At 48.1% G+C, this 12,690-nt stretch overlaps 1 protein-coding gene across 2 annotated transcripts in view; it reads right to left on the bottom strand.

Moving 5' to 3' along the window:
- Grik4 (glutamate ionotropic receptor kainate type subunit 4) overlaps positions 1-12,690 on the bottom strand; it is a 410,214-nt gene that overhangs the window by 131,894 nt on the left and 265,630 nt on the right. For both annotated transcript variants that reach the window (XM_047519151.1, XM_047519153.1), the window contains exons 7-8: positions 8,193-8,371; positions 3,591-3,644 (exon numbers count right to left, since the gene is read on the bottom strand). In XM_047519151.1, the coding sequence (XP_047375107.1) occupies positions 3,591-3,644; positions 8,193-8,371 (233 nt within the window). The remainder of the gene's footprint in view (positions 1-3,590; positions 3,645-8,192; positions 8,372-12,690) is intronic.

Below are 12,690 nucleotides of genomic sequence, written 5' to 3'. Positions count from 1 at the left end.
GGGAATGAGTCCTGACCATTTAGAACCTGCAACTGGGACAGGAAGCTGCTTCACTGATCAAACCTTTCACACCAGCACCAACCACCTGCAAATCCCACCTTGAAGTAGATAATTCAAAGACCTGGACATCTGTCCACTGTTCATATGACTGGGTGCTTAGACATCTACACACTCTGATCACCTCCTTTGCTCTGGGTAACATCTGTTCCTGCACGTGGTTCTTTCCCCCACTGATGAAGCATCTCTCCCAATGTCTGACACCCCACTATAACACTGTCATGGAGCTGGGCTTCTCCTGACCCACAGACTTGGCTCTTCCCTGGGTTCATCCAGTTCTCTTCATCTTCAGTGAGAACTGGGGACCCTCCAGCAGCCTCAGCTCCCTCTGACTCAGTTCCTCTTGTCATATCTGTCCTCTCTTCCACCAAGGCCCAAAGTTGGCACACTTATTCTCCCTTCTGCCTAGACCCCGACAGAGGAAAAGACAGGGCTTCTGCAGGGTCCAATGAACAGAGGGTTTGTAAGTCTGATTCATGAAGGATAATTTTGTTCCAGCTCTCATAAGGGGTGATCAGTTGATGGAATCCAGAACAGACAACCCAATGCCTTGATTATACATTCCCTAAATCAGTCAGCTCTCTTAATGCCTGCATGGGACTAAGGTATGGGGACTTGGTCAATTACTCAGTAATTACTGACACAAATAAACCCTGCAATGGTAGGTTCAGTCATGCACAATAACTAAACTACCTACATCTATTCATTCTCTGGAAATAAATAAAATAGCAATTTAGGAGTCATTTTTACAGGCCATTACATGCAAAATATGTATCTCCCATTTCTTTTAGCCCATGAGAAGCAAAGCAGGACTTTAAAAAATAACCCCCCTTTGATAAACTCATATTGTGAGCCAATTGCTGGGTGTATATTATCTCCCAAGGAAAGTACTATTAGTGCCCATTTACAGAAGATGTCACCAGGACTCAGAGAGGTTAAATAACTCACACAGGATCAGATGGCTGGTATCTATTCGAACTAGAATTTTAAGTCCAATCTACCTAATGCTGAGGCCCATGCCTTTTCCAGTTCTCAAAAAACTCTTCTGAGAACCCATTGTATCACTGCGGCAGAATTCAGAGAGATGGGTCATGATAGGCATCCCTAAAGAATTCAGAGAAGAAATAGCTAAGAACCAAGGCCTAGGTAGCATCTGGGAGACAGAGTTGGATAAATGCAAAAGATACCTAATTACCCTCTATGAAGCCCTTCCTTCTCTCACTCAAAACTCCAACTGCAACCCAGCAAGAAGAATGGCCCTAAAAACAGTGTTTCATTCTTGCATCTTGCCCTGACTCTTTCAGAAAGCCAAGGTGCTCATGAGAAGCTTCTAGAATATTCTTTCACTGACTGATTTTTGCAATGTTTCTGCTTCTGTTTTCTTATTATTCAACCAGCAACACTCATATAATTAATGCTCTGATTTTCCCCTTGCAAACTCACAAACTATGAAATTCCTGTTAATTCCAAGTTCAAAGAATGCTCAGACTGAGGCGTCTCTCAGAGCTGCTCTGCTCCACACCCACCTGAAAAGGAGGAAAGTCCTTTGAAAACTGAAAGTATTGTAGTGCTATTTTTAAAAACCACAGCACTTCAGAAGCATATAGTACTTCATGATTTATGGCACATTTTTACTTAACAGAATTCCAGTTAATCCTTATAACAACCTTGTAAGGTTGTTATACCCATTTTAGAAATGTGAAAACTGGGGCTCTAGGAGCAGAGTTGACTCTTTCAGGGAGAAGAGGGCAGAGTGGGGATCTGACCCTGAGTCCCCTGAAGCCACAGGCCAGTGCTACTTCCACTAGATAACATCATGCCAACGTTCCCATTGTTTAAGAGCAGGTAGAATGTCATTTTCTTAAAAGTCCAAGCCAAGCTTCTCCATCTGATTTCTGATTCCCCTCCAAACTACTGGCCTCCTTCCTTCCACCTGCCAACCGACTCGGTGACTCCCGGCTGCAGGGCTCCTTCCTCCTGTGCTGCAGGTGCCTGGTGCCAGGAGGGAGCCACCCTGGCAGGCTGGCACAGAGCTGCAGACTCTGGCTTGCCTCTTGTCCCTCCTCCCCTCCATTTCCCAGGCTCCCCAAATGGAATCCAACTGTACTTTAATCTCTCCTTACTCTTCTGCCAACTTGCACAGGCTGCCCCAGAGGTCTCCTTATTTGAAGCAAATGCTTTTGCATTGCTCTGGGAATAGCCTAATCCTTGTCTCCCCTTTTACATGTTAATGCTTTGATTTACAGCTGCAGTGTTGGATAGAAAAAAATAAAAAATGGCAAACAAGACATTGGTTCTGTTTTACATTATGGGGGTGTGAGTGTGGGCCTTGGGGGTGCTGGTGATGCTCTATTTCTGGATGTGAGAGCTGCTTACACAGGTGTGCTCCTTGGAGAAAGTTCTTTGTGCCATGCACATATAACAAGCATGGTCTTCTAAATGCATGCTAGACTTCGATAAACAATTTCAACCATAGCACAGGCAGTTCTGAGATGGTGTTGAACCAACCATTTATACTCGAGTTCAAGCAAAGGGAAATGACTCGCCGGCAAGCCTCTAAGGTCTCTTTCAACTCTGAGAGCAAAGGCCTGTTGTATGTTTCAAGGTTAATAGTCCACAGAAGCCCAAGAAAGGGCTGCTCATGGACACCTACAGCTAGGAAAGAACAAGGATCTCAGAGTCCAAGCCAATCTCTGCAGGTAGGCATCTCCTAAACTGCAGGGAGACCTGGTCCCTACATCCGGGGAAGGAGACTGCACCATCTCCTAAATTACCCTCTTGCACACTTTCAGCAAGAAAGTCTTTGCTTCTCGTTAACCTTATTCTTTTTAAAGTTGAAAATCCCAAGCTGTGAGGTTGAATTCTGCTTGCTAACTTAGCAGGGCCCTTTCAATTAATTGATATGTGCCTTAAATTCTCTGATTTCAAAATTATAATTATAACAGCTAAATGATGCAGGTGTTCATACCTCCATTTTGCAGATAAGGACACTTAAGCTCAGTGTTTTGTTGAAGGGCACATGGTAGGTATTTGGGAAAACCAGTACCTAAACCCGATTCAGTACATATCTCATCTTTCTCATCTGCAAAATAAGATTGCTTTTAGAGGCCCATCCAATTAAACCACTATAAGGCATGTATACTATTTGTGCCCCGGTGTTGTTACTTCTGAGTGGTCATGGGGAGCTGGTGATGTAGAGACTAGATTGCAGGTCAGTAACTGGACCTACCAGCAAGGTTCATCCATCATGGGACAGCCCAGGTATCAGTGCTAAGTAGCTAGAGGCATTCAAATGAAGGTATTAAAGTCCCCAAATTTCCATTCTCCCAAGACTAAGAATCATTGGAATGAGAATCCCACTGGGATCTTGGACCCCCATGTTTCCAGGATACCCCGCTCTGGTTGGCTTCCGCTCCTCTGTCTTTATTTCTCTACTTACTCCCCATTTCCTGGGCTTCATCCCATCAGGACCCACTAACCCTGACCACTGACGACTCTCTATACCAAAGAGGTGAGCTATGAAAACGTCTTACCAGATTAGTGAAGATGTACGTGTAATAGGCTGACACCATCCCTAGTTCAGCTGCCTGCAAAGCAAAGAGAAGGAAATTAGAGAGAATGACAAAACTTACTGGAAGCAAATGAGCAGAGAGGTCACCAAGTGTCTGTCCTTTGTCTGGCCACCACCCTGCAGCACCAGGCAAAGTAGGACATACTGATTGGTTCTTGTGTTACCCTGGATCTTGGAGGATGGAACACAGAAACACTGGCCTCTAAAGGAGGGTCTCCCACCTCCACCTGCTCCCTACCCCCTGTGACACGCACAGTGGCTGATGTACACTCCCGTGGATATAAGTGATATAAGTGAGGACCAAAGTGACTTTACAGAAAGTGAAGCAAATAATAAAAGAAACTAGAATAATTTTCTCCACAACTACTAATGATCACAATGGCTAACATTTACCCACTGTTCAGTAGGTGCCAGGCTCTACAAACCATCTTACATGGGTTAATCAAGGAGGGAGGCATGATCATACCCCGCACCCTCATTTCATGGCAGAAGAAACTTGACGGGACAACAAACTAAGTAACTTATACAAGATTCCATGTCCCATACACAGAACAGATGAAATTTAAGAGAGGCAGCCTAATTTCAGTAACCAAACTCTTCTCCCCATTGAGGACCAAGATATGGATGGAACTGTACACCCAGACTCTTAGGGGCCATGGCGTTAGCAAGAGAGCCTGTGCCCACAAAATACCAAAATGAACTCCACCCCTGTCAGAAGGCAAGTGAGACTCATTAAGAGTATTCTGAATTGATAGCAACATAGGAAACAAGCGAATCATCCGCCAGCTTTGGTCCTTTATTAGTAATAAGGAACCAGCACACAGGCAGACTCATTCACAGTGGAACTGCGCTGACTTCAGAACAGTCTCCCTTTTGTCTGATCTCTGTACCCATCAGAAATACCCCTTAGCCAACCTTCCCTGTCAGTGTGCCCGGCTTTGAGGGTGACAGGTGCTACAGAAACTGACAAGTAGATCAGGTAAATAATGAGCCTGGCTCTCTCCAGGGCCCTCATCCCTCCTGACAGTCGGTTAGATTTTCATAATATATCCTGCAGCCTGGGGCCACGGGGAGACAGTTCTTGTCACGACTGTTGAGGTGGATGGGGGAGATACAAGACCAGGTATGATTGCATTTTCTTCATACATAGTGTTTATCTCCCAAGGATCTCAAAAAACTTCGTGAGCACTCTTACAGGAACCCGCTCAGACTCCTTGAGGAACTGGCTAAGGATAACTTCACCACATCCCCCCATGGGAAGCTGAAGTGCAGCAGGGCTCAGTGACAAGGGCAGGACCCCTGGGGCTCAGGGGAGCTCAGGGCCTCCACAGTGAGGTTCCTTCTCCCTCCAAGCAAAGCTACATGTCCTCTTCCACCTCAGAAAGGATGGTCTGGCTGGATGCCCACCCCCCACCCCACACCCTGGCACACATTGGTGTGGGAGCATAGTTAGCTGTTGCTCACGCTGCCTGACTCATATGAGTCCACTGCTTGCAGGGACAGGCTGGTGGGGGGCAATCGGGGGTCGGCTGGCTAAAATCCATTTTGTGAAATCTGCTATCCTAGAGATAAAAGACAAGAGATCCTTAGTTTTTAAGACCTGATTTCTGAGTAAACATGGAGTTCGTTGCTGGAACAGCCGCTCAATAAAGTAGGGGATTACTCTGCAAATCCTCCTGAAATCAAGAGACAGCCGAGGGCTGCCAAGCTCTAAGGCCAGGCTCCCATGTGCACGCTGGGGCTCCCAGAGGCCCTGTGTGCTCTGCACACCATCTTCCTTGAGGCCCAGCAAGGCTCTGTGGACCCCCCCTGGAAGGAGAAACAGAGAGCCCCAGGGCAAAGGGAGGCCAGGTCTGTCTGCCTGGGACCAGCAGGATGTCCTGTGGGAACAAAGGGAAGAGGCTTTCCTGAAACCTCACTGCTCATTGATCTGTTTGGCTGCAAAGACACAGGAACTGAGGTCAAGGGGGGATGAGGAAAGATGGCCACAGGCACCCCTGTTTACTAATGAGGGTCACTAGAGGCAGAGTTTTCTTCAAAAGCATGGCTGTAAAAACAAGACAAAACAAAAAATCCCAACCAAACAACCCCCCCACACACAAAAAAAAACAAACAAAAAGACAACCCACAAAACATTTGTAATGACAATTCCCAGTATTGGCAGGATGCAATAAGATACCTACATGCTGCTGATGTGAGTGTGAACTGTTTACAGACTTGTAACAGGCAGCCTGGCAAATCATCTCAATGTCCTTAAAAACATGCATACCTTAATTCAGTGTTCCTCTTCTAGAAATTTACAGAGGAAATATTCATGAATGTGCATCAAGATTTATGTACAAAGATGTGCATCCCAGAACTATTTGTTATAGCAAAAGATTGGAAACAACCTGTTTCTCCAACAATAAGGGGATGGTTAAATAAATTATGGGATGTCTATATGATAGGAAATGACACAGCCATTAAAATATTGGTAGAGATATATTTAATGATATGGGAATAATGCATGGCACATACTTAGGTTTTAAAAAATCTAAAAAAAGAAAATATGAAAAAGCAATTTACAGAAAAAAAATTTGTGCAATCATTTGGTGGGGGGATGCAACTGAAATAGAAAGAACAGACATCAAAACCTAGGGGTGGTTAACTTCTGGGATAGGATCCTGAATGATCTGTATTTTCTTCTATGTGTCGTATTATTGGATAGGGGAGCCACAGAACATTCCTGGGCAGGGGCTGCCCTCCAGGGCTTCCACCTGGAGGCTGTTCAGGCACGCTCTCCACATGGGGGCTGGTGGACACCCCTCTACTAAGCTTAAGTTCCCACCTTCCCTGAGAAAGACCCCTCAGCCTGTGTCTCTCATCTCCTAGAACCTAGGGAAGAGTTTCCATCCTTAATACCTTCACTGATGATAGGTCCAGACGTGAGAGAAGAAAGAGATAAAGACATGGATGAAATTGGAGAATATCATGCTAAGTGAGATAAGCCAATCTCAAAAAACTAAAGGACGAATGATCTCGCTGATAAGCGGATGAGGACATATAATGGGGGGTGGGAGGGGTTAGCATTAGGTTTAGGGTTAGGTTTAGGGTTAGGGATAAGGAGAGTGGTAAGAATGAAGGAAAGAAGGACTATATAGAGGGAAAAGAGGGGTGGGAGGGGTGGGGGGGAAGGGAAAAAAATAAACATCATTGCCCTATGTAAACGTATGATTACACAAATGGTATGCCTTGACTCTATGTACAAATAGAGAAACAACATGTATCCCATTTGTATACAATAAAAAAAAGTGTAAAAATGAAAAAAAAAAAAAGAAAGAGATAAAGAAAAGAGAAAAATTCTGTGTTGGACAGCATGTCTGTGTGTGCGAGTGCGAGTTGGGTCTATACACACGGACAGACGTGGCTTGGTGCTGTGGAAAGTTACTATAGCAACGGACTGAAGGGACAGCCCTCAATACTGAGAACACTCATTCAAATCTCTTATTAACTCTCAGACAAAAACTAGCCAGGGAGGGGAGGATGGGAGCAAAGGAGGGAGGAAGGGAGGGAGAGGAAGAGACCATCATCCGTGTGTCCACCAGGCTCCTCGCCGCTTGGTGGAGGTTAATGAGGAGCCTTGCTCCCCCAGTGGAAGATGGCAGGTTGTGTTTAAATGTGCAATTAAAATGGCATTAGAAGAAGCCAGTATGCCTGAGAGGTTGGGGGAGCTGCCGACCAACCAGGGAAGAGCGGGCCTGCTAGCCGAGGAGGAGGCCTGCTCTCTCTGAGGTAGCAAGTCTAGCCCAGCCACCAGCCCAGGAACCGGTGCCAGCTGACTCCCCAGCTGCCCAGCAGTTTCCAGCATGTCCGGCATGGGCCTCAGACACCTGAGTTCTCTCTCTTGGGCCGGCCTACCTCACAAAGTGCTAGTTCCCATGTGTGTATGCTCTGACTCAGGGCCAGGCAGCCACCCCTCTGTCTTGGGACACATAGGAGAAACTTTCTGCCTTGCAGGCAGGAGACCAAGTAGTCTGGCTCTGCCCCTCCCGGGACTGGCAGCAGACAGATCTGCTCATCTCCAGAATCTGTTTCTTCAGCTGTAGGAGGAACACAGTGGGAAATTACACCGGAACACTTTGTAAACCATTGAACACGGCTTCGGGATTAAAGACAGGGCAATACACACTGGTGGGACTGTCCTGCTTGTCAAAATGTAGAGCTGCTTCTATGCCATCTGGCAAGCAGTCTATGCTGGAGCCCCTCAAGTGCACCACTCCCACTCCTGATTCCCCCGGGAACCCTGACCTCTCCCCTGAGCCCCGGCAGGTCTAGCATTGGCTGGTATGCTAGAAGGTTGCTGCCCTGCCTCACAGGTGCTTAATATATCTTAGGGCATCACCCATCACCCTGCTTTCTCCAGCTTTTGGGAACCATCCATTCAAAGAGAAGCACAAAGAGAGGTTGGTCAGGGTTCAGTCCAGCCCAGGGCTGAAGGATAGCCGGAGCTCAGGGACACTCAAGGCAAGGAGGGAGGGGAGAGAAGGATGCTCTGTGCCCGCCAGTGGCCCAGCCTGACTCCCACCTTCAGGAGGATGGTGTGGGACATGGAGGCGTTGGCATGGATGATGATGGTGGCTGTCTTGTCGTCCCGGATCTCTTTGAGGAGCGGGGTAGGGTCCCGGGTGTCATCCAGCATCCGGACAGAGAGGGTGTCCTTGGAGATAAGGAATTGCCGGAGCAGCTTCTCTAGGTTTAAAAGGCCTGGAGGGGGGAGAGAGGAGGAAGTCCCTAAGGGTCTGCAGACCTGCCTCAACAGACACTTGGGTACAATCAAGACACAGGTGACTTGGGCAGGAAGTAGGGTTGTGGCCAGTGCTAAGGAGCTGTATCATGACCTGAGCAGGTTTCTTGACATCTCTGGGATTCAGTTATTCCATCTAAACTAAAAAGAATACTCGAAGCTCCCATTGTCCCCCACCCTGCTCCCTCAGCAATGCACTGCTTGGAAGAGGGGGGTGGGGGGCAGTGGTGGAGAGAGTCCCCAGCCCTTCCCTCAGAGCAGTGTGCCCAGGGACTGAGAACTAGGTTCAGAGGCCACCCAGTTGGGTCTCTGTCCCCACTTCCAGGACCTCTTCACAGGGTCAGTTATCTCCGCCTCAGTTTCCTCACCTGACGCGTGAGGAACACAGCAGCAGGCACCTCAGTGCGTGCCAGCTTCAAACTAGGTATCGGGAGAGGCACTTAGGCAGCCAGGAAACCGCATAAAGGTGGCATCAGGTTCTAGAAAAGCTTCTGTTTTTCTTTTGGAGGTGGAGAAGTGGTTCCCTCAAGATCTCCAGACCCAGAAAAGAAAGGCCTGGCAAAACCCTTTGAACTCCTCAGAGCCTCCTGGCTACATTAAGACAGGCATTATGATGATCATAAAAGAACAGACTTTGAACTAACTCCAGCAGGCAAGAATTGGGCCCAGAACAAAATGGAAAAAAGGAATCCTGTGCTAAGGACTCTCCCCTCCCCGTCTCCACCCCCAGCTATTGGCTGCCCAGAGCTGTGGTAGGAGGAGGAGCCCAGAATGATGTCACTGAGATGAGAGGGTGTTAATTCCGCCTTGGCTCTGAAAAGACAGGCCAGGGTAGGGTTGGTGTGTGGCCAGAGGGTTATTATCCAGAAAAGCAGTGGTCTCAATCCCAGTGGAAAGAGAACTGTGGGCTTTTGTTCCCAAAGCAATGACAAAAGTAACATTTATTAAACCTTTATGTTCCAGCTAATGTGCTAAAATTTTTACATGGCTTATTTCATGTAAGTCATCACAGAAATCCAGAAAGTACCTTGATACCCAGAGTTCAGAGGAAGACAAGGGCAGGAAGGTAAGTAACTTGGCTCACATGCTGCAGATGACCTGGGAAGGGTTGGTTTCCTACCAGTCCAGGTCCCCAGATTGCTGGCCCATGAGCTATTAGTTTGGAAATATCTTGACTAGAACCCTAAAGACTCTTTCTTGTATCCTCCTGACCCTTGAGGGTCAAAAGATAATCGAGATGGTGGGAGGGGACATTGAAAAGCAACCATTCACCTCCTCATGTTCCAGAGAGGTGACACAGTTTGTCCAGTTACTCAAGATACAGGGACACCATTGGAACCAGAGTTCTTATTTTCTAATGGGCATCCAACCCTCTTCCCATGAGACTAGGTCACCTCTTGGGACAAACCGAGTAGTTTGTCCTGCCTGAGCAAGAACCCGGGGCAGGGGCTGGGGTAGTGTGGCTGGGAATGCAGAGACAGAGGCTACACTTGGGGCTTGTTTTTTTTTAACCCGTTGCCACCTGGATCAACCTGCCCCTGGTTTTGAGAAAGGGTAGGGAGGGGAGAAGCCCTAGGAGAGCCAGGTCTTTACAAAGAGGCTTCAGTTAGCAGTCCTGCTGTGCAAGCCACCACGTGGAATGGGCCTTTCCTCTTGGCCCCCCACAGGGCTTCCACAAAGACCTGCAATATTGCACTGTCCCTCACCACTGACCCCCATCTTTTAACCTTGAGGCTCCGTTTTTCATCTGTGAAATGGGCATAAGAAGGTGAGGACTAAGGGATCATAAGTGAACATGCCAGGAGTAGGATGAGCCATCTCGAGGTCATTCCTCTTGTATTTACTTATGCTGGCTCATGTGTGCAGGCCCTGAGGCAGCCTTCTCCCAAAGGGAAGGGAGAGGGAAGCTCACAGATAGCCACTGCATACTCTCTAAGTGGCAGGCACCATGTAGACAAGACAGAAGGCAGAGAAGAAGATGGATGAGGTCCCTACCCTCGGTACCTCAGAGTCCGGGGTGTGCACCTCTACCCAGGGCAAGTTTGAATCACATCCCAATTTCATTTGGCAGTTTGAGTTAATTTGGTTTTCTATGGGGCTGCTGCATTCTGTCCCACCAGTGATAATGACAATATTCATCACAGCTTCCTCAAAATGAAGCCAAAAGCAAACCCCCACGTGGACCAAGGTCTGAGCACCTGATCCAAAAGGCACTCTTAATAAGGAGGTCAGGAGGGGCCACCAAGCTGGTGCTCCTGGGGCCTCAGGAGTCTCCGCCGTGTGCTGCCAGTACGGGGCTGGGCAGCCCCACCGCTGGAGAGATGCCCGGGGAGGGCCAACTCCACAGGTCCTGGTGTGCAGCACAGAGAATCTTCAGAGTCTGGCTGGGAAAGAGGCCAAAACCCCTGGGATTCTTCAGATGGGCAATGAAATTCAGTGGGACGAGACGGGAAGCCGGGGGTTGACAGCAGGATTATGCACAGCAGGGTGATGTCTGACAAAGACAGCCCAGGGACCCTTTATCCCTTTAAAACTGGCAGGTACACTAAGCTTCCAGAGAGAGCACCCCAGACATTCGATAAACTCAAGACCCTGCTCTGCTCAATCCCCGCCTGCCACCTCCCTAAGGTACTCTGCTGCCCTTTAAACAAAACACCACGGTGCCTAAGCCCATCCAGCACTCTGCGTGTGCCAAGAGGCAGGGCAGAGACGAGCAGGAGAGCAGGGCAGTGAGTCCTCCCGGAGGTGTGCAGCCCTTCTGACCCGCCATCAGCGGGTCGCTCCTCAGCCCAACCTGGACAGCACCTGGAGCAGCATCCGGACTCCGTGGAGTGACTGCGACTCCACATCTGGGCAGGTTAGAGTGGCAAGGCCCTCACTCCTCTGTGCCTCTGTGTCCTTGTATGTGAAATCAGGAGAACAATGACCTTGTAGGGTTATCAGGAGGGCCTCAGGGGCACCTGTCACCTAGAAGGGGCTAAACAAATCTCAACCCCCATTCTTCCCCCAAACACCTTCACCCCATCTCCTTCCTGAAAACTTCTCTCCATCTCCGATCTCACCTACTGCTCCCTTCTCCCAACTCTTACAGGATTTATTATCTAACCCTCAAAACAGGAGCTTTGTAAATAATATTTGTAAACAGTATTCGATAGCATGCAGATATTCCTCAATTTACAATGGGGTCATGTGGATAAACTCATTGTAAGTTGAAAACATCGTAGGTTGAAAACATTGAATACATTTAACCTAACAAACATCATGGCCGAGCGACAGAGGACACTAGAGTGTGGGTGGTTTCCCTGGCAATTTCTGGGGGCTCCAGGGAGCTGTGACTCGCTGCTGCCACCCAGCATGGTGGCAGAGTATGGGACTGCACCATGGTCAAGTAGAAAAATTATGAACGCTTTCATCACATATCGGTATACGTATGTCTGTATTTGTGTGTTATATATAATTGTAATGCATGATGTATACATGAGTTCTTTCACGGTTTTATGTAGCATTATGATTTGGATCTTAAATGTCCCTTAAAAGCCCCTGTGTTGAAGGCTTGGTCCCCACTGCCGCACTGTTCAGAGGTGGGGCCTTTAAAAGGTGTTGGATCATGAGATCTCTGACTTCATCGATTGATTCATTGATTGATTCCTAACTCAGTGAACTATTGGGAGATGGTGGACACTTCAGAAGGTGGGGCTTAGTTGGAGGAAGTGAGTCGTTGAGGGCGTGCCCTTGAGGGATATATTTGTCCCTGGTCCCCTTCTTTCTCTTTCTTTGCCTCTTGGCCCCTATGAAGTAAGTAGCTTTGCTCCATCACAAGTTCCCAGCCATGGTGTTCCACCTCACTACCAGCCCAAGTAATGGGGTCAAGTATCATGGACCTGAACCTCTGAAATTGTGAGCCAAAATAAACCTTCTTCCTTCTAGGTCGTTTATCTCAGGTATTTCCTTGCAGCAATGGAAAGCCAGCACAGGTAGGGATCCCATTTCAAACATCTCTGCATATCCCCAGGGCACAGGTGCACAGTGCTTGCACAGAATGGATTCTGGGAAAGAAAGAGACTCTGCATCCTAACAGGCCAGGGAGCAGCAGCGCCTGGCAGGCACCATCACCTTGTCACTAGGGGAGCTGCTGAAGGAAGGGGTGCTGTCCTTGGGAAGCATGGGAAGGCACCTCAAGGACTAAAGCCAGGAACTCTGAGTGGATGGGAGTCACAGGGAGACAGCTCAACCTAGAGAAGAGCCTCCAGTCTGAGCTGCATGAAGCTGCTTAGGTGCA

Source organism: Sciurus carolinensis, chromosome 11 (genome assembly GCF_902686445.1).
Source record: "Sciurus carolinensis chromosome 11, mSciCar1.2, whole genome shotgun sequence".
NCBI lineage: Eukaryota > Metazoa > Chordata > Mammalia > Rodentia > Sciuridae > Sciurus > Sciurus carolinensis.
Note: the sequence above shows the minus strand (reverse complement) of the source record. Positions and strands in the feature narration are given on the sequence as shown.